Source organism: Aulonocara stuartgranti (genome assembly GCF_965226115.1).
Source record: "Aulonocara stuartgranti genome assembly, chromosome: 11".
In the NCBI taxonomy this organism is placed as follows: domain Eukaryota; kingdom Metazoa; phylum Chordata; class Actinopteri; order Cichliformes; family Cichlidae; genus Aulonocara; species Aulonocara stuartgranti.
This window is the reverse complement of record NC_138947.1, coordinates 19,865,928-19,891,829: the sequence shown is the minus strand read 5'-3', so window position 1 is coordinate 19,891,829 and position 25,902 is coordinate 19,865,928. Positions and strand designations below refer to the sequence as shown.

Here is a 25,902-nt window from a genome sequence, read left to right as displayed (position 1 = left end):
ACTGTTTTAGCCTCCTACATATGGACATCACATTTTTGGGTTGTCTACCAAAATACAAAATTTGGCTCTTCAAGGGCCTGATATCCACTTACAAGGACATTATACTTGCCACTGTTCTATCGAAATTTAAAACGAATGTCCTCATATGTGGATCTTATTTTTCTCAGAAACAAAAATCAGGTATAAAAAAAATCACGTAATTCTTTGTTTTTACATTCATCAGGTCCCAATCAGCCCAAATAGCAAAGATAAAGTAAAAATGCATGCCATAAAAGATTTCGTTTCTTAGGGGGTTAATATGTATAATATAATATGTCCAGTGTTCACTGAAAATGTGTTATTAGCACACTTGTTTTGCTTTACTTTCTTTCTTTCGACTTCAGTTTGTTTTGTTTTTCTTCTTTTGGCCCGCAATAATTAGTAAAATCGTGGAGGCAAAAATAAAAGAATAGTTTGAAATAATCTTCTAAGTTTATTTTGTTTTTTGTTATTAGAATACACTTAAATGCCACTTTGTACGCAAGTCTTGGTGTTAACGAAGACTAATGCGCTCATAAATAATAACAATGTGGCATTAATACTTTGCTGGTTCAGATCTGAGCCAGAACATCGTGCCACTCTCTCGCGCATTAATAATAATTTTTTTAAAAAAAAAAAGCTACGTGCATAAGTTACTTGTGGAGCCTGTTCGTTACTCCCAGGTCACCGACAGAGAAGCTTTTTGTTTGCATTTTAATTGGTTTGCAACACTCAGTGTCTTCCCCACGCTCTAGCTGATGTTAATTCGCACTTTTATGGTCACCGGTGGGGGTGAGAAACCGTAGCGAAACGTTATCGACCGTGGTCCCCGGCAAGCAGCAAATCCCTCCGGCGCGACAGCTGATCGAGAGGAGTTACCTCGGATCACCCAGCGACATCAGCAGCGGCCTCCATTTTAACTTCGACACCGAGCCGTACCTCACGTGTCCTGGGCTGTCTCTCTCACATGACCCGAGTGTTTGTTCCCGTGATCAGCACTTCCATCTCCGTCTGTGACACCGAATATCACTTTTTATTTCAACACTGATGGATATGCTTGAACAGAGTCTGGACACCGCAAGGTAACTCGGTCAAAATGGCTAACTGAAAGAAGCTAGCCGCAACATGCTATTTCACACAGCTAGTTTACGACGCTAACCAAGGCCTTACTTATAAAGTGTTGTCAAAACGAATTTAATGTGTAGACTACAGCTAAGTTAGCAACACAGGTGGACAACTCTTTAAGCGGTATAACTTGGTTATATCCAAGAATAGTAGTGTTCATAGTTAACAGCTAAGAGAGCTTAAGCTAGCTTTTAAAACAAATAACTATTCTCAGCCACTCTTGGTAAACCAAGGGCAGTTGCTGTGCTGTGTTTTTCATTATAATTGTCCTGCTGGCTGACTGACTTCCCAGACATCACTTGCCACCCCTTACGGTGAAGTGGAGGGTCAGTTATTACTTTCATTTAATACATTGATATATAATTTTCACAAACATTAGCTGGTTGCGTAGCTTCTAACAACTGAGGTATTTCTGTATCCGCTTTGCAGCCAAGAAAAACAAGAAGAGGAGGTTGTCCAGGGATCTGAAGGTAAGGATTTATTTACTAAGCGGTCTTTGATCACACTGTAGTTTTGTGTGCGTACACAATACTTTATAAAAAAAAAAAGCCACAAGCTCTTTCCTCAGTACACTTGCTTTTCTTTATGTGCTGCAACATTGAGCTTCGTTATTTGCAGCTACACTCGGGGCTTGTTAGCTGTTTAGTTACTTTTTCCATTCTAACTCCTGTTTCTTTATCCCCCTTTTCCCTTGAAGACGGAACAGGAGAAGAGCAGACAGCTGTTACAATAGCCAGTGTACCTCAGGCTGCAACATTTGGTGACCATAACATACAATATCAGTTCCGCACCGAGGGTGGGCAGGTAAGTAGTTAATGGATGGAAGTGTGGACACTACTGATTGTTGCTGTTTAATACCCATTTCAGAAAGCGTCTAAGTGTTCCTAATTGCATAAGGGCCTAGACAGTTAGAATAAATTGCCTCTGTTTAGCACTTATGAGAGTACACAAACAGCACAGAGTGGATAAATGTCCATGGGGTGTTTGTGCAGCACGATAATTACCAACTGAGAACTCTCAGCTGCATATTGATGGAGGTGGTTGAAAAGATGCTTGGACATATGGCAAACAACAGTGAGTGATTATATATGTTGAAGAACCATACTCCCGACGACAGTCCTTAATGTTTAGGCTTACATTTTCTTTTTATCTGATTGTTTTTCTTTTTCTGTGTGCTTTGACACCCTCCTCTATTACAAAGTCAGGAGGAAAGCACTCAGTAAATTCCCTGAAGGTATCAATGTTTATAGTCTTTTTTTTATAGCCTCAAAATTGACTGTTGACCTTTGTACAAAAGTGTCTCCTTCCTGTTCACTATGTGGTTTTCACACCACTGTTGGTCAGTGGTAAACAATGGGTCAGTAATGCCAGCATATACACTAAAAAAAGGTATTGTGACATTCATGTTGGTTTACCCTTACTGGGTGGTTTGCGCTGGAGGAAATTGAGTCAGTGATCCATGTGGTTCAGGCATAAACAAGACTAGTGTGAGCAATCATGTGATTTCAGTCTGGTCTGGGATTGGCATGAGACTGCTGTCACATGTCAGTCAGGAGGAAAGTCACATGATAGAGGGATACAAATACTGATTCTTCGAACAAACAAGCTCATTTTCCTTGCTATTTAAAATTAAATCAGGCGCATTCTGAAGCGTAAGCATATTGTGGGATGGTGAGATCAATGCACAAGTGAGGTTAGTACTGTAGTGTCAGGATACTAGGCTGAGCAGTACGGAAGCAACAGATATGATAAACAAATCAACAAGTCAGGTAAGGTGCTGTTTTATACACGGTATGATTGAATAATGCAAAAAAAAATACATAGAGTAAGGATATAAATGGAGAAGCAACTAGTTGCTCTCTTTGTTTTCTTCTTATTCTCTCTTTTTACCCAAATTTGTTTTTCGTCTGTGCAGGTGACGTATCGTGTTGTCCAGGTGACTGACCAACACCTTGATGGAAGAGATGATGCAGGAGGAGCAGTGAGCGTTGTCTCAACAGCTGCATTCACCGGGGCTCCTCAAGCTGTGGCACAGGTATCAAAATTTTACACTTTTGACTGGACCAAAGGGAAACCACTAGTAGTTTAAACCGTTTTTTAAAGCTTGCTTTCTTTATTTACGTGTTAAAGGATAAGGTGGAAGTTAATTTCTGCGTATTTTCATTTGCAACAGTCTCACTGAAAACAACTAAAACCAGTGTTATTCTAATTTCTTTTGTTTCTTTGTACACGCTTGTCATGTTTTAAAACATCAAGTTTACAAATACTGTTAAAGACATGAAATATATCATGGATCAGTATATACATCTATTGGCTGAAAAGTAGGTATATGAAGTTATTACTGTCTCAGTAATATTATTTTAGCTATAAATTATGTCTGACAGTGCAGAGTGTGGCTGTAAGTAAGGCACACAGCCATGCTCTTGTGTTGGGTCATGTTTTTTTTTTTTTTTCCCCGCTTTATGTAATGTTTTATGCAGACCAACACTAACAAAGATTGCTGTCTATGAGTGAAACAAGATGGTGTAACCAGTTTTTGGTTTCAAGCTGGTAAAATAGTATCAACTTGCAGAAAGGTGTGTTGTTTTGGTTACTCCTAAAAACAATTATGCTTATTAGCAAATTGTGAACTGTTGTGAGTACTTTTGAGTACACAGATAAAGCTTTTTGCTTTATCTGTATATATAATTCAAAAACGTAAAGTTAAAAAAAAAAAACGGCGTTGTATATCTATTATTATCAGTTATTCTCACCAGTTTTCCATATCACATCATCTCTACTTCACTGATTCACTGAAATTGCAGCAGCGGGTGTAATTTCTCTAAGCTTGCCAAGATGGAAAAATAGTCTAAAGAGTGAATTGTGTGCCCGAATATAATATCTAGTCAACACAAAGTGAGTCACATAGGTGTATAGTTTCAATGTGTGTAGTGCCAATAGTTGTTGCACAAGAACTGCAGTAACAGTCGGAGCACAGTTTGAGCTAAAAATATGCAATTTTTCTAGCAAGAACAGACCAAATTTGTTTTCATTAGTGCTATACTGATGGCTTTACTGACCTTGCTATTATCCCTGCTAACAAGATCACTGCTGCTTCTTTGCCTCCCTTTATCCTAGCTGTCAAATGGAACTGTGTCTTGCTTGGGGGGGTTTAGCAGGGATACCAGTATTGAGTCTGACAGAGGATGAGGTGTGCGTTTACCTGCTGTGACTGCTCCATTGCTGCTTGTTCATGGCTCTCCTCTGTCTCTCTCTTATCTGTCACAGGCTGTGATCCAGAACCCTTTCAGTAATGGAGGAAGCCCAGCAGGAGACGCAGTGGGAGGGGAGACCCGCTTCGCTTACTTCCCCGCAACTGCGGTGAGCGACGGGACTGTGTCTGTGCAGGCCGCCACGGACCCCACACTCACACAGGCAGGGGGTGAGTCAGTTCTCACACCTAATTTGGGCTGGGGCTTATCACAGTGCTGCAGAGCTAATTAAGCTATTATTTTCAGTGACAAACAGAAGTGTGTTTTGAAGTACCTTAAGGAGAGAATAGCTGTCCTTTTTTTTTTTTTTATTAGTGAAACACGATCCTGACAGTTTGAGCTGATAACAAAGAAATCAGGGCCATTTACAGCAGATACAAAGAATAAGCAATATATCTAATCCCTCCCTGTTGAGATAAATTATCTATGCTGAGCCTCTAAATATCAATATTTTCATTCTCTATGTAGCTTTTATAAATAGATTTCCTCACCAGCTTGGGTGACTAACCCACGAATCCCATTGGTGGTGCTTTATATGACAAAATTGGGTGAAGTAATACATGTTCAATTCATATTTACATATGTTCACTAACATATATTTGGTGAGGAAGAAGCAAAGCAATCCAAAGATGATAATGACAATTGCACTTGCTTTTATATATATATATATATATATATATATATATATATATATATATATATATATATATATATATATTTTTTTTTTTTTTACACATGATAAACCTAAATATGTGTTGCAGAATCAATTTGCTCTGTGATTCCTTCCCCCCCATTTGGATATTTTTGATCAGTAAGTTATTTTAAAATATAATTTATGATGCTGGAGAATGCAGTTTTCTCCAACTGTGAATCAGCAATTTTCAAGGGTCATTAGATCTTTATTAAAGTTGTAATAATTATGAGGAATATTTTAAATTGCACATACCCAGCAGCTCATTTTAATCTGTTTCAGATTCCTAACTTGGTAATGTGATGGAAACATTTTTTGCCATGACTAGAGTTTGCCTCCTCCAAGTCAAATATTATCAGACGCCAAAATTAAATTTGCCATGCTTACCATGTTTACTTGTTTACTTCATGTCACATGTCTTCCTATTCTGCTTCTCTTCCTCTTTCCTACCATATGCCATCATCTGGCTGTACTACCCGTCCTTGTGGTTTTATGCTGGTTGTCCAGGTCAGGCTATCATTGGCTGAAGCTGTGTTCGCTGAGCGCTGTAAGTGCTCAGTTGACCTAGAGAACAAGATCTAGGCTTTAATGCCTTTTTTTTTTTTTTTTAAACTAAAAAATAAACAAAACAAAAAACTGCCATCTACCTATTATGGATTATTCCGCTAGAACTAGCAAGAACACTGTTACTGCTGGCTGGCAGTTGACTGTTGGATGGTCATTATTTGTCTTCAGGATTGTTATGAAAGAGTCGAACATTGTGGGTCTCTAAGGATTTTATGTAGGAGAATGTACAGCCTGGACAGGAGTTATTGTAGGAACTTGTAATTCATCACCCAGTGTTCCTGCTGCTGGCGGTGCTTCTTGCTGTCATTTTGGCCCAGACTTGGGGTCTAAAAATGCTTGAAACTGGGATTCAACGTATCTCCAACATAAATCTATAGACCCAAGGCTGAAAGAGACAGTTCAAGTGCCACATTTAAGATTTTAGCCCTATACCTCATACGATATCATATTGTCCACAATAATTTTGGTATAACTATTTGCGATACATAAAAGTGTCTCGTCTTGATAAATATAGCATTTATGTTTGCTAGGGTACACAACAAGTCCAAGCATGTCTTAGACTGAGAACTACATGTTAGCCTCCAGTGATGATTTAGTGACCAATGCTTTGCAAAATACACAAGAAAACAGTTCACCCTAAAAGTAGAAACAGCAAATTTGTTTCACCACTTGAAGCAAAGGGCATACAACCAGGCTATGAAGAAGATGCTAGCTGACACAAAAATAAACAAATGCAGCTATTACTCTAGTTGCATTTGGTATGACTGGAAAAGCAAGCATTGCATGAAAATTACTCATGTGTTACATGGTAGAAAAGTAGGGCACTAAGCAGTTGTTTAAAAAGCTCCAAGCAAAATCCAAAATTCTGGATAAAAAATATTGTTAAATTTCAATTTTATTATGTGCTCTTAACTAAAAATGTAAATCTGTTTTTGTGCGTTGGAAGAAAAATACCACAAAAACAATTAAATGTAACTCTCGCTCATTGTCTCACTTACCACTAATACGTATAATAAATTACAGCTTTGTAATTTAATAAACTGGAATTACACAGTTCCACAAAAACAATTAAGTGTAACAGTGCAGGCTGCTAAAGTGTGGCTGGTTTAAGTTGCTTTTTTGTTAAACTAAAATGTTAGACAGTTATATTTTATTTTACCTAAAAGAAAAAAAGCGTGGAGAATTCCCTTCATTTTGTTTGCACTAATAAATGCTGCTGCCTGCAAGCTGCAATCACCAATAAAATGTTCAATATTTTTCTTCTGTGTCATCAAAAATAACATTTCCTTGAACTACTGTGATATAATTTTGAGACTACATCACCCACCCCTAATATCCAATGTGACCTTACATTATGCATTGTTTGTGTCTTCTTGAGAGAGATGGATACTTTGGACACATAGAAATAAGACAATATTTTGCTGACTATAACATACATGTGGATGTATGTAGTAGTTTGTGGCAGCAAAACTACACAAACAAGTAGCAGGCACATGGCACTGAAACTTTCATAGTAAAAGAACAAAAAATGATTTACTTTTTTCTGTTATTTTGTAATCCAACTCATAAACATGATTAAAAAACACAAAAATGAAATGAGTTTAAAACCCCACCTGAGCTCAGTCACGCTCCAGTAAAACACCTATGTAGAGGCACATCTGGGGTCACACAAGGTCATTGCATTGATTCCTTAAATCATTAGGTTTCTTTGATGTAGCTCATCCATTGCTAATTACAGACATAGCTTGTCAAGCTCATGCAGCACATCCACACACACACTGCTTTTCTCTCTCGTTGAGCATTGTGTGTCTACTTCCATCACATGACTTAAACCCACAGAAGTCAGATACCCGTAAGGCCATATCAGTTGATGCACCTCAGCTGTAACTTGTATAATAGGCTCGGCTAGGTGCAGCTTTAAGAGTGAGATTGGAGCCAAAGTGTTAATGCAGTTTGATATAAAAAGCAAAGCACTTAATGTGCATTGAGCATCTTAAAACATTAAGATGTGGCCTCATTCAGAGGGAGCATCTGCAGTCTGCTTTAGCAGCAGATTGGAAAGCCAGAGTGCCTGGTTAAAAGACTGAATGTACCTTGCTGTTTTCATCTGAGAAATACTGATTTTCTTGTGTGTTTTCTGTTAGTGACTGATTCTGCGTTTTAGTCCTTGATCACATTCTTTGAAATAGAAATAACTACAGGCTGAATGTCTGTGTCAAGACCTGTTATTTGGGAAGGTTTTCTGTGAGAGGACCTTCATTTTTTGTGGATTGTTTTTGTTTTTTTTGTGGCAGAAAATTGTGTTGCTCATTTTGTTTGTCAGGCCAGGTCTGCCATCTTGCTGACCCAGATGACAAGATTAGGTGGCTTAAGATAAAATAAGTGGATTTATTTCTTGATGATGTTTTGGCTCTTGAATGAATATGGTATGGATGAGTAGTGTTAGTAGAATATTCTTCTGTCTACATCTTGATTGTACATGAGAGTTGAGCCTGTTTCTACACAGTTGGCACAGTTGCATCCTTACAAGAAATTTCGGGGTTCCACTTTGCTAGTTGGCTTAAGGATTTCTGTGTTATTTTATCGTTGTGCCAGATGTGGCTTTTCTCTACTTTCCTCCCACAGTTTAATGACATGCACGTTAGGTCAGTCGGTGATTCTGAATCAGTCGTAGGTGTGCATGTGAGTTTAAATGGTTGCCTGGCTCTTTGTGTTAGCCCTGTGTTGAGCTGGCAACTTGTCCCTGCCTGTTGTCCAATTTCAGCTGGGACAAGCTCCAGCCACCTTCCCCTGGATCCTCGTTGGATAAGCACTTAAAAAATTTAATGAATCAAGTCAGTCTTCTGTGAAATGTTGAGCTGTCTTACTCTTCATTGTTGACTGATTACACCTGTGCCTTCCACAGGTCAGTTTTATGTGATGATGACCCCTCCTGATGTCATTCAGACAGGCACACCACGAACCATTGCCCCACGAACACAGCCATACCCTGCGTAAGTATCATCTCTGTCATCTGCTGTTTATGTGATGGAAACAATATTGCCAGTGCAGCTTGAGACACATAAAACTAGGCATGTTTTAATTTCAGTGGAGTTTAAAAGTAGATTTAATGACAAAAGCTGTTAAATACATCTAATATCATAATAATAAAGTTACTATGATAGGTTTCAGTTAATTTTGATAAGGGCTTTACGCATTTATTGCAGCAATAAATGATTTGTGTTTAGCAGTGTGGCTCTGCTCTCTTAATGCTTCAGAGTGCATCTCTACAAAACACATCCTTTCAAGAAATGGTATCCATCAGAGTCTGAATTAGTACTGTCATAACAACGAGGGCATCGATTATCATTAAAAGATAAATATAACAGCAATATAAAAAAAATTGTTGCACTTTTTCAAAAAGCCTCTAAGATTGTGATGCATTGAAAAGGCAATAAAGTCTTATTTAACATAGCAAGATGTTCATTTTGTGAATTATCATTCCTGTTTTAAGGTATACAGTAAAGCAGTGTATGTTTCAACCGTGTGACTAAAAAGGGTTGCTACTGTGTTGGTTTTGGAGTCAGATCTACCCCTTTCTCATACATCTAGTTTCAAAAAGCCAAGATATTGATCCGCAAAATGCTCGAATCGAGGTGGCAGAACAGAAGCTAAAAAATGAAAGGGTGAATATGTCGTAATAAGCCGTTTAAAATAGTTTCCTAAATTCAGAGTTTAAATGAGATGTATTTTCAAAATCAGTATTTAGCACGCTATAACTGTAACTGCTAATGCAAGAGGGGAGTGTAGAAGTAGAGGGGGTTAAACTGCAATGCAGCAGATTGGAATGATGTATTAGTAGTAATCTATCTGAGCAAAAGAGAATTGTCTCATATGAATGAATGTTCTATTCAAACATGACTGAAAGACTACTGTGACGTCCATTTGAACAACTGCAAGGCTCAAATTTCTCAGCCTTGCTGCCACTGCTGTTTTCTTTTACTCAAGGCTGTTTTTCTGCCCAGGTAATCTCTCTTGTGTTCACCCCGAGTTCATGGTTATGATTGATTTTTAAGGATTTCTTTTTTTCTTTTTTTAGCACATGGTAGCCACACATCTTTTTTTTCTTTCTTTTTTTTTTTTAACCTTTCGAACTCTCATACTGTTTATTGCTAAAATTCACAACGTGCATTATTCTAATCATGCATCAAAGGGATCCATCTCAGACTCTCCAACTGTTAGCCACATGCTGGTGATTGCTGTTATTAAGATCATCAGCAGGCTCACCTGAGCAAAGGGTTTTAATTTTAATTGCATGCGAACCAAGCTGGTTTTGGCCTACTACTGATTTTTATTCAGAAAAGGGGATTTAAACAAGCTTTATTTATTTATTTCATGGTTCATTTGAGTGCCAAAACACACCGGCACAAGAGCCATAGCCCTGTGAGATTCAAGGCTCATGAATGTCGGCTAGGTTTTGTTTTTTTGTTTTGTTTTTGTTTTTTTTGTACCCTGTTTGGTACGAGCCAGTTTTTTTGCCTGGTTGGTCACTTAAAAATTAACACATGACCCAATTTCAAATTGAGTTAGCTCCGAACCTAAGTGAATATTCCTCTGATTTCATCCAGGCCTATACTTAACCTTTAACTCGTGAAAGTGATGGGATTGTGGTCAATCAGATAACACTGCTATAAGGAGAATAGCAACCAGGATATAGCACTTTATCTTCTATTTATCTTCTATCTAAGCTGTTTTTTTACATTTCATTTCTCATTTATTTATTTATGTGTTTATTTATTTATTTTTCCAAGAACTAGAGATTATTTTTTTGTTCTTCTGTTCAGGACACATTTAAGGGGAGTTGTGACTTATTTGTACATGAATAATTTATGATTTTCAGTGACTTCAAATAGAATTATATTTACATGTAAAGTGATGAACCGTGACGTTTTCGTTGGCATGTGAGCAAAGTGAATGAAAACTACCCAACCTATCTGCCATTCACAGAGATGAAAACGAGCTGCTGCAACATGAAGTTTTAAACTGGTGAGGACAGTTTCCACATTTCTCCCCACTTACAGCAAATGAACTAATCAAATTAGATCACAAGAAGCAAAGAAGCACACAAACCTCTGCCCTTCACTTTTCTCCACCCCTCCCTTCCTCCCTGGTGATTCTCCCTGCTCTTGATGTGTGAGACACAGATGTAGCAATTTTTCAGTGCTGACCCTGATCCATTGTTGTTAGTACTGCTTGTGGCAAATGTATTTTTCCATTAGGACCTAGAAATCAGGTCATTGTTCTCCATCTGGAAACAAATGGCTCACTCCACACTTTTATTTTAGTATAATTTTCAAAGTGTCCTTTGTTGTAGCCATTTGAGTTTGGTTCTCTTTCAGCCTAGTTTTAAAGTTGGTCATAAAACTATATGGACAGCATTTGCTCTTTAAGTGCATTTTGTTGATATGACAGGGCTATTGAGATAAATTGAGCCAATGGAAGCCATGTGCTTTCACTTGGAACATCTACTTTCAAAATAAGTAGTTATTTGTGACTAACTAGCTAATAATCACAAATTTTTGTGCTCATTTTTTTTGAGACAATGACAGTAATATACACAGGATCTTTTTTTTTTTTTTTTTTTTTTAATGTAATTATTATTATTTTATTTTTTTTAGAATTATTCTTCTGAACTCATCCATCGAGGTGATCTGAATCTCAGCCTGCAGTCTCTTGTTTTTCACTGTGTAATTTAATGAAATATTGTCAAGGCCATGGCTTGGTGACATAAAAGCAAAACTTTGGAAGAGGGTGGAGAGTGGAGGTGCATTGGTAAATGATTACATTTGTCATTTTAAAGATCAATAAAAAATTGTGCAGACGTTTTTTGTTTTATACATGCTGTATTCAACATATGGAAAGTCTTCTACCAGAGGAAACGTACTCATAATTTTTGGGGTTTCTCTGGCAGCCTTTACTCTCGGGGGCACTTAAAAGAGGTGTGCAGGGAAAAAACATTCCTCTAGGCATGTACATTTAGTTATTCAAACCGCCATCCACATATTTTAACACTTTGCCTAAGAGTACTGTTTGGCTGCTGAATCCATTATACAGCTGAAATCCCATTAAGATGTGTTGAGATACATGTGAGAGAGCCGTTTGGCTTAGCTGACTATCTCAAACGAAGCTATCAGCAGTCAAGTTGTGTTGATTGGACACAAATTCTCTGCAGTAGACTAGAAAAGATTTGTTTTAAGGCAGACAATGAAGACAAACAACCTCATAGGTCATTTATTACGTCACACAAATTGCAGGCAAAATTGCAGTGGCAATAAGGAGTAGTTTAATTTATTCTCAGAATTTTGTAGTCCCCGGTGTTCAATTAGTGAAACCAACACTTGGTTGTACAGCTATCAACCACAGCTTTAAACCTAGTTGAAAGGAATAACATTGATTACCTTTTTATAATGTAATGCTCTGTCAGGACATCCCGGGTCCTGCCTTTTATGTGGCAGGTGCCCTCAGTGTACACTAGACCACATTTGATTATGTGTGAGTGTGTTATTGGTCTCTTCATGCCATGGTGGGTGGTATGATAAGTCTCCTTGTCACGTCTCTGAGACTTAATTAACTGAATCCTGGGGGAGGTTGCAAAGACAAGAGACAGTTGTGTCATTAGGTGTACACCCCAACTTCAGTAAGCAGCATCTGGTTTTCTACAGTGTTGTAATTTTACAGCATAATAAAGCATTGCACTTCCTCCAGGCCACACCTGGGAAGAGGACAGCCAGCTAAAGTAAGGAGGCTAGCTGATTCTCAGTATTCCAGACAAGGCAGCTTGGCTCAAGGCTGCAGGCGTCAGGACTGCATATGTGACCTCATAGGGCTGTGCATCATTTAATATTTCTACCAAAGGCACTAACCATCTTCAGAGGCTCATTTTAAATGGCAATAACAATAGGCTTGAATTTAAAGATAACAGTGAAGAATGGTTTTTAATAGGCAAAGGATTTGGAGGATTGGATTGGATTTGTGTCCGATTGTATGGAGTGCAGAGATGGGAGATATTGTAGTGCATGAAAAGTGTTTTATTTCCTGTCTATCTGCAGGAAAATGGATGGACCCCGAACACCAAGAGATGAAAGGAGAAGAGCACAACATAATGAAGGTGGGTAATTAGTCATGATTGTGGCTTTTGATTTCATCAGACAGTCTTAACACAATGCCGTGTGGTGCCTAAATGGAACATTTTTTGATGAAAGAAAATCACTAAGCCCTCACAAAATATTCTGTTAAGAGTAAAAAAAAAAAAACAGCATATAATTTTGACCAGCCACTAGAGGTTGCTGTTGAGCTGTCAAAATCAGTCAGGAATGTCGGTACTGACGAGATCCGGCAGATGAAAACCTTGTTTTGTAAATCAGAATGACCTGTGATCTTTTACTGTAGCTTAAATTAGAAATCTGGAAATGTGGCTTGTATGCATATACTCCTTTTAAAAACAGTTCTTCTTTCATCTCTGTTCATCAGTCGAAAGACGGCGAAGAGACAAGATCAACAACTGGATTGTCACACTTTCCAAGATTATCCCAGACTGCAGTATGGATAGCACCAAAACCGGAGCAGTAAGCAGTTTGTTTGTCTTTTAAATTTGCGCTTGACTCATTAATACTCTATAAAAATTATATTTATCACAATAATTATATTTCTTTTTTTTAAAAAAAAACTGTGACAATGCCTCTGTATTTATAGAGCAAAGGAGGCATCCTGTCTAAAGCTTGTGACTATATTCGTGAGCTGAGGCAAAGCAACCAGAGGCTGCAAGAGAGTTTGAAGGAAGTGGAGAGGATACAAATGGACAATGAGTTGTGCAGACAGCAGGTATGAATATCAGTCTTTGCTCTAGGCTGCAAATGGGGCATCAAGCGAAGTTTCCGTGACTTTGGTAATGTGTAAAGAAGGGCTATGAATGATAATTCAGAGTCCTCCTTTGAGGTGGTTGGGTGTAGCAGATAAATAAACTTGCGCATAATAAGGCCGGCATAGTGGGCTTCATATGTGGCTGTGAAGATTGCCACTGCATTGAATAGATTAGTTTGCTTTATAATTCAATGCAACATTCTTTCACTTAAGTCTCAGAAGCATGAAATCCACCTAGCCCCATATGCATCTTCATTTCTCTGAAACAAACCCCCTGAGACTTCAGGCTGCATAGCTGATCATCACAGCCTGACAAAGTGGATCAAAGAATTTGCACTCAGATAATGAGAAGTGTTACCTGAAATCAGTGCTTTGAGAGACTGTGGGAATAATATACACAGGGGTTGTGTGAGAACTAAGTGCATGCTAATGCACTCAAAAGTATTGTGAAATCTTGCAGCTCTGAGTCTCTTGCTTGAATCTTGGGTCTGCAAGCGATTCAGTGATATATTCTTATTCAGATGCTCAAAGCTGAATATCCTTCCTCAGTCCCTCAGTGGGGAGGCAATGAATTCAGGATTCGCCCAGGGGAAATGTAGCAGAGATGACATACCTCAAGATTTGATAATCCAGTTGGTTGTGGGCATCAGTGTTTTACAGGGTCTACACACGCTGCTCAGGGATTGCATAGTCCTGTGTATACATTAGTCAGCTCTTAGTTTTCAAAGGAAAAAGTTTGGTCAGTAAAGTTAAGGCTGTATTTTGCTGTGGAGAATGTTGTGGATGATGCATTTTTTTCTTCTTTGGTTTAAGATTGAAGAGCTGAAAAATGAAAACGCATTGCTCCGAGCGCAACTCCAGCAGCACGGCATCGAAATGGTTGGAGAAACGCCACCACAGTGAATGAAACCAAAAGAGCAGCGCAGGGCACACCCACTCAGACATATAACTGACACAGTGGGAAACAACGCAAGAAAAAAAAAAACGAGAGACTTTATGGAGAATCACTTTCTTTTTAGTGAATGCATCCTCCCCTGGGTTCCCAGGTTGTGAACCCTTCACTAGCCGATTTTGGCTGCACTTGACTTTTCCAATCGTATTGAGATAACCACCCGCTGCAGCTGAGTAGAAATGTGCTCCAAGAAAAGATGCCCACTCACCTTTATCAGGGTGCTTTACTGTAGGACTAGCTATGAAAGAGACCCTCTGCTGCCCTTCTTTATTTGTATTTATGTAGCTTCATTCATGGACTACGATGTTTGGCAATTATTTCTTTCCTTCCCAAACCCTTTCCCTCGTTATTAATTTTGACTTACTTCATGCTTTTATTCTGTTTGTGTTTTTGAGTTCTGTATTAATATTTTGTTTTTAGCCCCTTTAATTTATTAGTCTGTTTGCTGACAGAAGCCTTGATGGAGACCCGTTACGATGAAATTTATGCATCCAGTGAAGCCGACATCAAAGTATGAAAAACATGATTCTACAGACAGAAATAATGTGACACACATAGCTTACCTAGACCCAAAGACAAACAAGAATCTGTGCTTGCTGATGATTCTGGGCTGATTTATGTAAATATGGCCTCTCATGTTTTAATACAGATGTTACAGAATGTTAAAGCAGATTATCTCTGGGAGTAAACAATCAATAACTCATTAGTTCCATGCTGGCAATTGTCAAAACAATTACAACAAAGTGTGTGCAATCTATGAAGTTCAGTTTGCTGAGGCTAAAATGTGGTTTACTTGAAGTGTTGGGCATTTGCTGGTGAAGTGGTATTTAAATACAAAGTGAAATGTTAGAATGTGGAACATGCAGACACGTCAAACTTCATGTTGTGGAGAGGTGAGCGGGGCAAATCCCAACTTTTGCCACATATTTAGGTACTGTGGGTTTTGTTTTCATCCTTTGTCGGGTGACTTACCTGTGTCCCAGTACATGCAAGAATAATCCCCATGTTTCATTTCAAGCTGTTTGCTCTATTTTGGTATTGCAACACTTCAAATGGAGCTCAACGCACAAGGGGGTGGGGGGCACCCTGGAGAGCAGTGCTCAAAGACTTTGCTCACTATAGAAAATGAGTACACGGAAATTCTGTGTTGCAGTTCTTAGTTGAGCATGACTCATTCTCTACGAAAAGACTAAATAGTTTGCATGCGGGTAACTTGGAAACGATCTTACATATTTCTCCACCCACGCAGGCAAACAATAAGTAAACTGTAATTGGTTGTACAAACAGCAAAAGGCAACATTAATGTTGCTGAAGGTTTTGTGAATGAATATAAATGATGTGTTTTGGGTTTTGTTTTTTTTTTGTTTGTTTGTTTTTTTCCCACTTGGGAAAATGTGAGTGGAAGAAAGATGTCAAACTTCACTTAATAGAGCACGATTGCTTCTCCTTGTATCAACAGCTCAGGATCCAGCAAAGAAAAACCAACACTCAGACCCCTGGCAACATTGGCTATCACATTTTAATATCTCAGACTTGCTTGTGCTTTTAAAAGTGCTGTTCTGCTGCAACAACTGGATTCAAACCTGGGCGATATAGTGCAAGTGTCTGGTCTATCAAATGAGGCTCCTAGCCAAAGTCGAATGATAGATGTTTTGCAGTAGATTTTTTTTTTCTTTACACCTCAGTGAGGAGAGACGTGAATGTGAAGAAATGAGTACTGCTTAAAAGATGGTTGATCAGAAATCAAAGGTCATTCGTGGCTAACTTTTTTTTTTTTCTTGCATTTCTTTTTTTGAAATGGCAAAAGGAAGAAAAATCCTCTTTTCCTCTGTGTAGCAGCCTCACTGTTCTCAGGTTAGAGACATGTTTTCTAAGCAAAATGGTGGAAAATAAAACTTTCACAATCTAAACATCTTTGTCTGTGGATCATCGTTTACCAAATCTTGGGAAAAGCTGAATATATATTTTTATTTCCATCCGCCCAGTAGCATTGCATATTATTATATACATTATTATAAGATTCATTGTAATTTAAGACACTGATTTCCCTTTACCTTTTATTCTTAAATACATTTGCTCTAATTAAACCTAATCATCCCATTGATGTGTTAAAATTCAATGAAAACTAACCTGATTATGACTGTAAAATAAGTTCAATCCTTCTTTTTTTTTTTTCTTTCTTTTTTTTTAAAATTAATTATCTAGAATTACTTGTCCCTAACATAGACATAGTAGGCTATCATTTTTGGCTATCAAATCAATAAGTCAACACAGTTTACATAAAAGAGTGGGTGTGACCTGTAGGAAACAGCCGGGTCTACACGCAGCCGAGTGGGATATTTAATATTTTAATGAAGTAAAATGAAAACAGCTTCAAACTAAAATCAGCACGACTGCTACGGGAAAAGCAGCTGTATAGGTTTTAAAATGTGGTACACTATGTTTGGACAAAAAAAATTGCTGTGGTTTGTTTAGCTTTGACAGCGCTATATTTATAAAGTCTATGTTGAGCCAGGAAGAAAAGCCAGCAAAAATACTGACTGTGCGGCCTATCACTATCACAGGAGGACCACAACCATGTATTTAGTTAAATTAGTGTGCAACTTGAATAAAAGGTATTTGTGTGAGATGTAAGACAATTTTAGCTGGTTTGTTTTAGATGCAACCCTGATGGTGTTAAACAGCTGGAGAGCTGCTGATTCATAGTACACACCCCAAGCCTGTTTAGTGTGCTTTCTTCCAAATGATTAATATACAATGTGCATGTCTCACCATGCATGCAGCCTGTTGCTCCTATTATTTTTTTCTTTAATCTCTACTCTTTGAACTTTTTAAATTTTGCACTTTCTCAACAGTTTCCCCCTAAGATTAAAGTATTCTGATCTGATCTGATAACAACAAATATCCCACTGGTTTCATAAAGATTTAAGTAATGTTAAGTCCCCATTTATAGAGAGATGGATAGATATTAAGTCTTTTAAATAAATCTTAATACTTAGACAAGTAGAATTTTTTCTTTAATGTGCGATCTCAAACTGCTGCAATACCTTTTTAAAAAAGAAGCTTTCAACATAGCATAAAATAGTGTCATTGATTTGCATTAAAATTTTCCAAAAGGCACAAACAATAAAAACATGCTCCAGACATCCAGTTCCATCACTTGAAAAGCTGAGGCGACACCTAGCAGATAGCTGCTGGTTACAGCTGCCTCCTTTAGCCTGACCATGGCTCTTAACTTTAAACCTTAACTCGTCCATTTTAGGTTTATTAATTCCATGAACGGTTCGCAGCCAAGTGTGAAGCGGTGGGAATGAGAATCAGCACCTCCAAATCTGAGGCCATGGTTCTCAGCCGGAAAAGGATGGAGTGCCTTCCTGCCTTCCTGCCCCAAGTGGAGGAGTTCAAGTATCTCGGAGTAGTGACCGAAAGAACGAGATCGCAAATACAAGCGGCGGAAATGGGCTTCCTCCGAAGGGTGGCTGGCCTCTCCCTTAGAGATAGGGTGAGAAGTTCGGCCCTTCGGAAGGGGCTCAGAGTAGAGCTGCTGCTCCTCCACATCGAAAGGAGCCAGTTGAGGTGGTTCGGGCATCTGACAAGGATGCCTCCTGGGCGAGGTTTTCCGGGCATGTCCCACTAGGAGGAGGCCCCGAGGCAGACTCAGGACACACTGGAGAGATTATATCTCTCGGCTGGCCTGGGAACACCTTGTTGTTCCCCTGGACAAGCTGGTGGAGGTGGCTGGGGAGAGGGAGGTCTGGGCTTCTCTGCTTGGGCTGCTGCCCCCGCGACCCGGCCCAGAATTAGCGGAAGAAAATAAATGGATGGATGGATAACTCCATAAAACCTTTTTTTTTTTTTTGACCAGGCTGTAAAAAGACTATGCTATGAAGTTGGTCGCTTTAACATGGGAGTCTTTAAAGGTTTCATTGCTTTTGGTGCAGTATGGCGGAGCGGCTGTTCGCAATGTGGTTCTAAAGGTTGCTGATGGCTCTAATCTGAGTAATTTTTAAAAGTCGATGTGGTTTTTGCTATATGTGGCTCAACAGTGGAACACTACGTTTCATTTGCCACCAGTTGCCTTTCACTTAGATGTGCATGTGGCAGGGATCTGGTCCAGCTCCTGGGCATGTTAGTTAGTAATTTGGGACAATACGTCTTTATTGTTGTGAACAGTTGGCAGGTTGAACTAACACAAAAATGTCTATATTCTCAACAAAACGTGCAGGGTATAGGGTTATATTGTCTTGTCAGTGTGGAACAGAGATACAGTTTTAAATATATTTTCGAATTTTCTCTTACAAGGATAGAGTTACTATGGGTTACGTGTCCCATGTGTACTCAAATCCACACAATCAACACACTGGTAAGTATTTAGAAGATATAGAGGGCACCTTGGGGGAGAAAGATCAGTGATGGATGAAAGCTATATCCAAGCCCTTAGTGAGATTGCGTTGGGCAGGGCTACATTCTGCTGCTCTTAAAAGAGAAGCTGCTATTTTATATAGATAGATAGATAGAGATATATGTAGACTGCTGTTTGCACAGACACAGTAACACATGCACTGAGTATTCACTTGACTGAGAGTATGTGCTAAATTTGATTTGGTTTTGTTTTCAGGCTTGTCAGCTGCCATTTAAACATGCATAGACAACCAAGCAGGCAGGCAGGCGTCTGTGTGTCCCCGTTTCTGTTTGAAGTGGATGATCTCTGATCCCACGTACCTCTCTGATTGGGACATGCGTAGTCTCTCTCCGTCTGTCTGTTTTCCTTCTTCACCCCGAAAGCGTTCTGAATCGAGTCAGGCAAAGCTGCAATAATACTGATTTGGAAAGGAAAATGAAATGACATAAAGACATGTTTCTTTAATAAATGTTATAGGAAGCATGTACCAGGGAGTTCAACCTTCACCTCTAAGACCAGATAAATCACTTAGAATTAATTGATGTATTAATTGGAAGAGGAAAGTCTCTCCGCTTTGAGCAATGGATTGTTATTGCCGAAATTGTATTTAATGGATTTGAATCAGTGGTTTAGGTCTGGTCAGTACTCAGTGAATGTCTGCTGCACATTTGCCTGGAGGAAGGGAGTGAAAAAGCCACTTCTATAAAAAAGGACTTTGGATAAGTCCTTTTTTAATTTTTTCGGTGTGTGTGTGTGTGTGTGTGTACACATCTACCAAAGGACACGGTTGAGTGATTTTCATTGAACTCATGCTGGCCAAAACATTCTCCTGGAAAGCCACAGTTTCATGGCCTGCAGGCTTGTCTTACCTTTGTGCTTTTTTAGCTACAGGAGCACACTGTCAGGAGCATGTATTGTCCACTGCCCGAGCTTGTTACACATTCCCCCTCTCTCTGAGGTTATTTGTTGAAAAAGCCTGACAGAAAGAGTCTTATTCCACCTGACATACAATGTGCCTCACACCACACTTACCATCTTTCTTGGTTGTACATTAATAATGACATAGCACCTGTCACACTCATAAGAGAAGTATCAGCACAAAGGTTTGTATTCTGCTGCTGTCATAAATGGAGCATAGTTTTTTTTTTTGTTTGTTTTTTTGTTTCGCCTTTTTGTGCATCCAGAGTGTCATATTCAACAGTATTTCCAGCACTGATCAAACTGACGCATCAAACTGGTGCACGTGTTGAAAGACACGTGTCTCTGTCTTAAAGCTGTGGGTCATGTAGTTTGGATTGCACCAAACGTATTGTTTGAAGTACCATCACTGGGGATAAACACTGAATATCTCCCTGTCTGGCATCGCCATTTTATCATGGATCTGGTGTTTCTGAGAAACCAAAAATCTCAGTTCAGGAAAAATAAATGTATATGTAGAGCTCACTGAGTGGATTATACCCTGTGCAAAAGCCAGTTTAACCAAACAAAGATTTAACATCTTTTTAAGCTATAAAATATCATGTATAGATGCTACATTTAAATGAAACACGGTTGACTGGAAAATTATGAGTAAAGCCTTTCACTTTGGCAGACAACCCCAGGTGTGCTTTTACACTGACATGGCAAAAGATGCTTTCCATTATGAGGGAAATGGGGGAAAGGAGTCATCTTCCCACTCTGAAATATCACCATGGTGTAGTTGCTCATGAGATACTAGATGCTGAAAAGCTAATTCATACTTTTTATTTCAAGCAGACTGCAATTATTGTGTTCTTTAGACTTCTATCCAAGACTAAAAGAAATCTCACCTCGGTGTTAAGCTGGTTTCCCCCCATGTGTTGTATCTGAAGGTACCTCTGAGAGACAAAATCTGTTTGACAAATTAAAACATTTCATAGCTTAAAGTACTTTTTTTTTCTTTGTAATGTTTAGCTTTTTTAGCCCTCTTTTTTGGGGCACATTATGATTTTATAATAGATTTTGAAAATAGATGAAAGGAGACCAGGCAGTAGAGCTGCACAATGACATGCAGCAAGGGTGTACTGAGTGTACAGTTTATAATTTAAATTTTTTCATTCATTGTTTAGTTGAAGTTGCTATGGTAGCATGAATAAGTGCTCTCTTGCCCGTTATTTTTATCTATTAGGACTGGTCTTACTTACTGAAATTTTGGAAGTTCCAGTAGCATATTGTAACCTGCCTCTCACTCCACGCTGACAGGGAAAGTCCCTGCATTGACCAGCAACCCATTAACCTGTACTCCATACTCCTCCCCCCTGAGTGATGTCCCAACACTGGTTCACTCGTGACCCAGTTTTGAGAGAAGACGTATTTAGGGAAATGGTTGACTGCATCGAGGGGCACTGTTTTTGTGTGATGGCTTTGGCAGCTGGCAGATATAATGTATGGATTGTCTTACAGCAGCCTATAAAGCATGTAGGAGCAAGGGGGAGGAGGGGTGACAAATGGATGGGGACAGCAGTAGGGTATGATGATGAAACAGAGACAGACGGGGGCAATGTCCTCGACCGGGGGCAAAGAAACTGGTAGAGTGGCGCCTGCTGAGGTGAATCTGTCCGCCATGCTGGTGCCGGCATTTGTTTGGCAAGTAGATTCCTACTGATAGCCACAGGGACTGCTAACAGACAGGGGCGCCCAGGAAAACAGGACAAAATGTGCACTTGGAAAACTCTGCTATGAATTCTTAAAAAAAACAACTTCAACGTCAGATCTTTAATTTTTCTTTTCTTTTTTTTACACTCTGGGGAAACTGGATATATTACTTTTGTCTTTGTACTGTTAACAAGCGTCAGATCTCGCATCTCACGAGTCATGCTTAGTGAAGCACATCAAATAAAATGACATGTTCATTATTTGAAGACATAACGTGGACTAGATATAGGATTAGAGCCTCTTCTCCTCACACGTGAGCATAAAAGACAAAAATCAAATGCATAGTAAGTAATGAAAATGTGATGATCTTGTAAAAATGATAAAACTATGGATGTGTTCCAACAAATGCGGAGCCATTCGTGGCTGTATTTGTTGACACTGATGTTGTGGTCACCCAAAGCAAGCATGTGGGCCAGCGGGGTTATCAGTAAACGAGACAGACTGACGCAGAGGTCCTGTGACATGTTGTTCCTTAATTGAGTCAGGACGGGCGATTGGAAAGACTTTGAAGGTATAATGAGAATTCAAATGGCCTCTGATTTTTATCACCCTCCACAGCGCGATCATTTATCAGTTTGTTCCTTTATTTAGCCGTTTTCTTATTTCATTTCCACCATTATTGATTTTTGTGTTTATTCACAGCCTGATGTTCCTGTGGAATAGTTTTCTTCCACTGACTGGTTAATTAATCTGTAGGTGTTTCTCATGGCTTCAGTAGCAAAGGAAGGAATGAGAAATCCGGTTTTCCAACAAAACTGAGCAGTCTGCTGTTGTTATTATTATGCCATTAAATAAACATGGTTTTTAATTGTGCACAGTTTGAAATTTATTCAGAAACTATGAGATTGCCAGGAAATGAGAAATGTTTTGAGGAAACAAAAGCAGCTGTTATTTTGTATGTTGGTTCTTAATTATCTGCTCTAAGAATGATGCATGAAAGAATAAAAACTATGACATAGAACAGATGCAGATTAAAATACCAGAAACAATGCAATTCTTTGTTGTCAACACATAATAAACCCCACTACATTATTTTATATTCATCTTTAACTCTTGCATATTGAAACACCTTGACTCTCAAATGGAGCTTTTTAATCCTGGCTACTACTCTCCAGCTCTCAAAGGGATTTAATTTGGTTCAACTGCAGGTTCCTGTGTATTATGCAAAAACTGAACGTGTTGAAAATGAGGGGCTAATTATTCCATTTGAGAGGTTGTAATTACATCCTTTAGACTGAGCAATGGATATTCCAAAGTGGCTCCTTCTCCTTAGTGAAGGATTTCCTGGGTCGAAACAAGTGTGACTCAGTCAGCCATGCAATAGATTGACCTATGCTGTCTAGGCCTTTTGCTGGAGAAAGTACTGTGCTCTTACCAGGGTTCCTCCAGAACAAAAGTCCAATTTACATAATACATATTGCTCTCAGAGATTGTAAAAATAATGGTCTCCAGCAGCGTGTTCATGTGTGGAATTATGTTCTCACAGTGGAAAGTTATTCCCTTAAAAAGTCTGTAGATGATTTCATATCTTTCTCAGACACTGGGACCCCACAATCAAAAATAGATCAGTGAATTTCCCCTAGTATTGCAGAACTACAGTAAGGAGAAATGAAGAGGTCAAAAACTTCCCCATTGGAATTGGGTAACTGTTGCCAGGAAAGGGCTGGGCCTCCAGCAGCGATGAGGCAATACTGAGCCCAACTGTGTATAAAAACCAACACAGTCAGCATACCATCAAACAGGAGAAGGACACGAGCTGACAAGGGTCAGTGAAATATCTAAAGAAATCCACTTGCCCAGGCAATCACCATCCATCACTGGACCTGAAGAATAAATTGAAGGTATTGTGGTGTTCTTCGCTGCACCGGCACCCATGAGAGGGAAGACCCATCAACTCTAATCTTCAAAGGGTAAAACAACTTAACCATTTAAACCCCGACAAAAATGAAGGCATTCAGCATTGCAGTTGCAGTGACACTCGTGCTCGCCTTTATTTGCATTCTGGAGAGCTCTGCCATCCCATTTGCTGGGGTAAGAATTCGTCTTAAACTCACTTCATTTGCTTATTAGATATAAATGTTTTGCCAGGACGCTGAGATGCGCCTCCTCAATGTGCATAATTCATTAACAGGTGCAAGAGCCGGAGGAGGCAGGGAGCAATGACACTCCAGTTGTGGCACATCAAGAGATGTCAGCGGAGTCATCAATGGTATGTTCAATCGACTGAATGAATTAAACCAATTACCAAGAGCAAATTAAAATTTAAGTGGATGCATTTTCCCTGCAGAGTACCTTGGTATATAGAGCGGATGGAGTTGAACACCTTGCTCACGTCTTTTGTCTTTCCCACAGATGCCAAATCACATCAGGCAAAAGCGTCAGAGCCATCTTTCCCTGTGCCGCTGGTGCTGCAATTGCTGCCGAAGCAACAAGGGCTGCGGCTTCTGCTGCAAGTTCTGAGGATTCCCGCAACAGCCACAAAATATTAATTTATTATGCTTATTGACTCTTTCTTAAAGACTTTCTCCGTAGCATTTACTGTGCTATACACATTTTACATAATTTTGAGGAGATGTGAATTATGAAACAGCACCAAAATAGGAGAGCTTCTCTACTGTATTTATTTTATACATTTCAACCATTTTGTGAATTTCTTTTAAAGAGAAAGTCAGATGTGGACATTTCTTTCATTGGAAAAAGTTGATATTTGGCACTGAATAAAGAATACAAATTAAAAGCAGCTGCAAAAATGTTTTCTGTCATTTTTATGGAAATGTTCATCTACAACAGTTAGCAAGAGATTAGGTCTCAGGTTTATGTTATTATTAATCAATATCCTATCCCAATTTTACCTTTTGAGCTTCTACTTTGTTACATTAAATCATTATATCACTAGAAACAGCTGGCATGTTGCATATGCAATGTTTAATACTCACTACACACAACGCACAACTCATACACAATTAACATCAAAATTTGTTCTGCTCTCCATCGCTGACAAATCGTTTATACACTAGTAACTGAACTGACAGTTTATGGTCACATTTATTGTTAATTACTATACATGGTGTTCTATTAGACTCTTAAAATAACGCACAATGAGTTTTTCTTCTTGAGACAAATTACATAGTAAAAAAAAACAAAAAACGTTCTTGCATGTTACCTGAGGTTTATCTGGGGAACAATAAGCAGAAGGTGAGAGCAGAAGCAATATAAACATGAATTAGCCTTCTCAGCTGGGGCTATATTACAGATCATTATCATAATTTCTTATCCGCTGAAATGTATATTGTGATCAGCTCAAATTGATTATCTTTTAAAATGATCTCTAGAGTAAAGGGAAATAATGGAAAGCAAATAAAAGAAATCAGTGCTTATGTGGAAGAAGAGTCTCCTTCTCTGTCTTGTAAAGCATGTTAGGTAAGGATGTAAGAGTGTGCCGGGACCTTCAGGTTACCGTCGTGCTTAGCTAGTAGTATTAGAGTTACTACTGGTAAGAAAAAAGTTTGTGAAGTCGACTCAAACTCAAACATGTGGCTTTCACTAGTTGACCTTGATGAGGATGGTGAAAAAATGGTAACAAAATGTATTGTTTACTGATAATAATACATCAAGTTATGGGGAGTAATGAGTGATGGGGGGTGTTTATGGTTTATAATAAAAGTTTAACTGATCAGGTTTCAGGTAGAATGATAAATTATTGTATAATTAGAACTACATTGTGTATTGTTGCGTAAATTATTATATAAACAATATTTGCACAGAAAGAGCAGTTCTGTCATCCTTTTATGGATTTCTTTTCTATCACTTAGTATCGTGCATATTATGTATGCTATATTACACCAGACCTTAGAATAGGTGAGCTAAATATAAAAGCTCGTACTACTAAATTACTTTGGGGAAATGCAGTGCAATGCCACAGCAGGAATAAACTCACAGCAACAGCATCACAAATGCTGCCAGAATAAACAAGCTCATAATTTGTGATAAGCTGTGACCAGCTAGGGGAGCTTGCTAACATAGCAAAGTCGGTTCAGGCTTCTACGCATATGTTTAATGATTTCCCCAGAGCAGACAACAGACACAGGCGAAGGTGCATGCATAAAAGCAGCACACACAAATAAATTCACTGGAATTAGTCAATTTGAACAAAGAATTTGTTTTATAGCAATAAATGTAAAATGGTGGGAAAGCATTGTAAAAGCACTCTCCTGCACATTGTGCATATTTTTGCATCACCACAACTGTCATGCACACTCTAGAGGAAAATTCCAACTGACACCCTTCAACATTTATTATAATCTAACAGCAGCGACTTTAAGTG

The 25,902-nt window shown here is 38.7% G+C and overlaps 2 protein-coding genes across 4 annotated transcripts; both read left to right on the top strand.

Annotated features, from left to right (window-relative positions):
• Positions 1 to 593: 593 nt before the first annotated feature.
• usf2l (upstream transcription factor 2, c-fos interacting-like) lies at positions 594 to 16,413 on the top strand. 3 transcript variants are annotated; one of them, XM_082552615.1, is made up of 11 exons: positions 594 to 1,100; positions 1,573 to 1,613; positions 1,841 to 1,947; positions 3,059 to 3,178; positions 4,411 to 4,564; positions 8,558 to 8,645; positions 10,639 to 10,677; positions 12,741 to 12,799; positions 13,162 to 13,256; positions 13,384 to 13,512; positions 14,365 to 16,413. In XM_082552615.1, the coding sequence occupies exons 1-11, from the start codon at positions 1,066 to 1,068 to the stop codon at positions 14,452 to 14,454; spliced, it is 957 nt and encodes a 318-aa protein (XP_082408741.1). In that variant the 5' UTR covers positions 594 to 1,065; the 3' UTR covers positions 14,455 to 16,413. The 3 variants fall into 3 exon arrangements, with proteins under 3 accessions (XP_082408741.1, XP_082408742.1, XP_082408743.1); XM_082552616.1 differs by lacking the exon at positions 10,639 to 10,677 and having other exon boundaries at positions 595 to 1,100; XM_082552617.1 differs by lacking the exons at positions 594 to 1,100; positions 1,573 to 1,613; positions 1,841 to 1,947 and adding an exon at positions 2,714 to 2,912.
• Positions 16,414 to 23,300: 6,887 nt separating this feature from the next.
• On the top strand, positions 23,301 to 24,328 carry hamp (hepcidin antimicrobial peptide). The gene is made up of 3 exons (XM_082552994.1): positions 23,301 to 23,609; positions 23,710 to 23,787; positions 23,931 to 24,328. The coding sequence occupies exons 1-3, from the start codon at positions 23,523 to 23,525 to the stop codon at positions 24,036 to 24,038; spliced, it is 273 nt and encodes a 90-aa protein (XP_082409120.1). The 5' UTR covers positions 23,301 to 23,522; the 3' UTR covers positions 24,039 to 24,328.
• The last annotated feature ends 1,574 nt before the right edge of the window (positions 24,329 to 25,902 follow it).

Bases quoted from the DNA above. Each gene is read 5' to 3' on its own strand.
- usf2l (XM_082552615.1), top strand. From the start codon at position 1,066: ATGGATATGCTTGAACAGAGTCTGGACACCGCAAG. The intron at 3,179-4,410 runs GTATCAAAATTT...TATCTGTCACAG, and splicing joins CTCCTCAAGCTGTGGCACAG to GCTGTGATCCAGAACCCTTT. The intron at 12,800-13,161 runs GTGGGTAATTAG...TCTGTTCATCAG, and splicing joins AAGAGCACAACATAATGAAG to TCGAAAGACGGCGAAGAGAC.
- hamp (XM_082552994.1), top strand. From the start codon at position 23,523: ATGAAGGCATTCAGCATTGCAGTTGCAGTGACACTCGTGCTCGCCTTT. The intron at 23,610-23,709 runs GTAAGAATTCGT...ATTCATTAACAG, and splicing joins CTGCCATCCCATTTGCTGGG to GTGCAAGAGCCGGAGGAGGC. The intron at 23,788-23,930 runs GTATGTTCAATC...TCTTTCCCACAG, and splicing joins TGTCAGCGGAGTCATCAATG to ATGCCAAATCACATCAGGCA.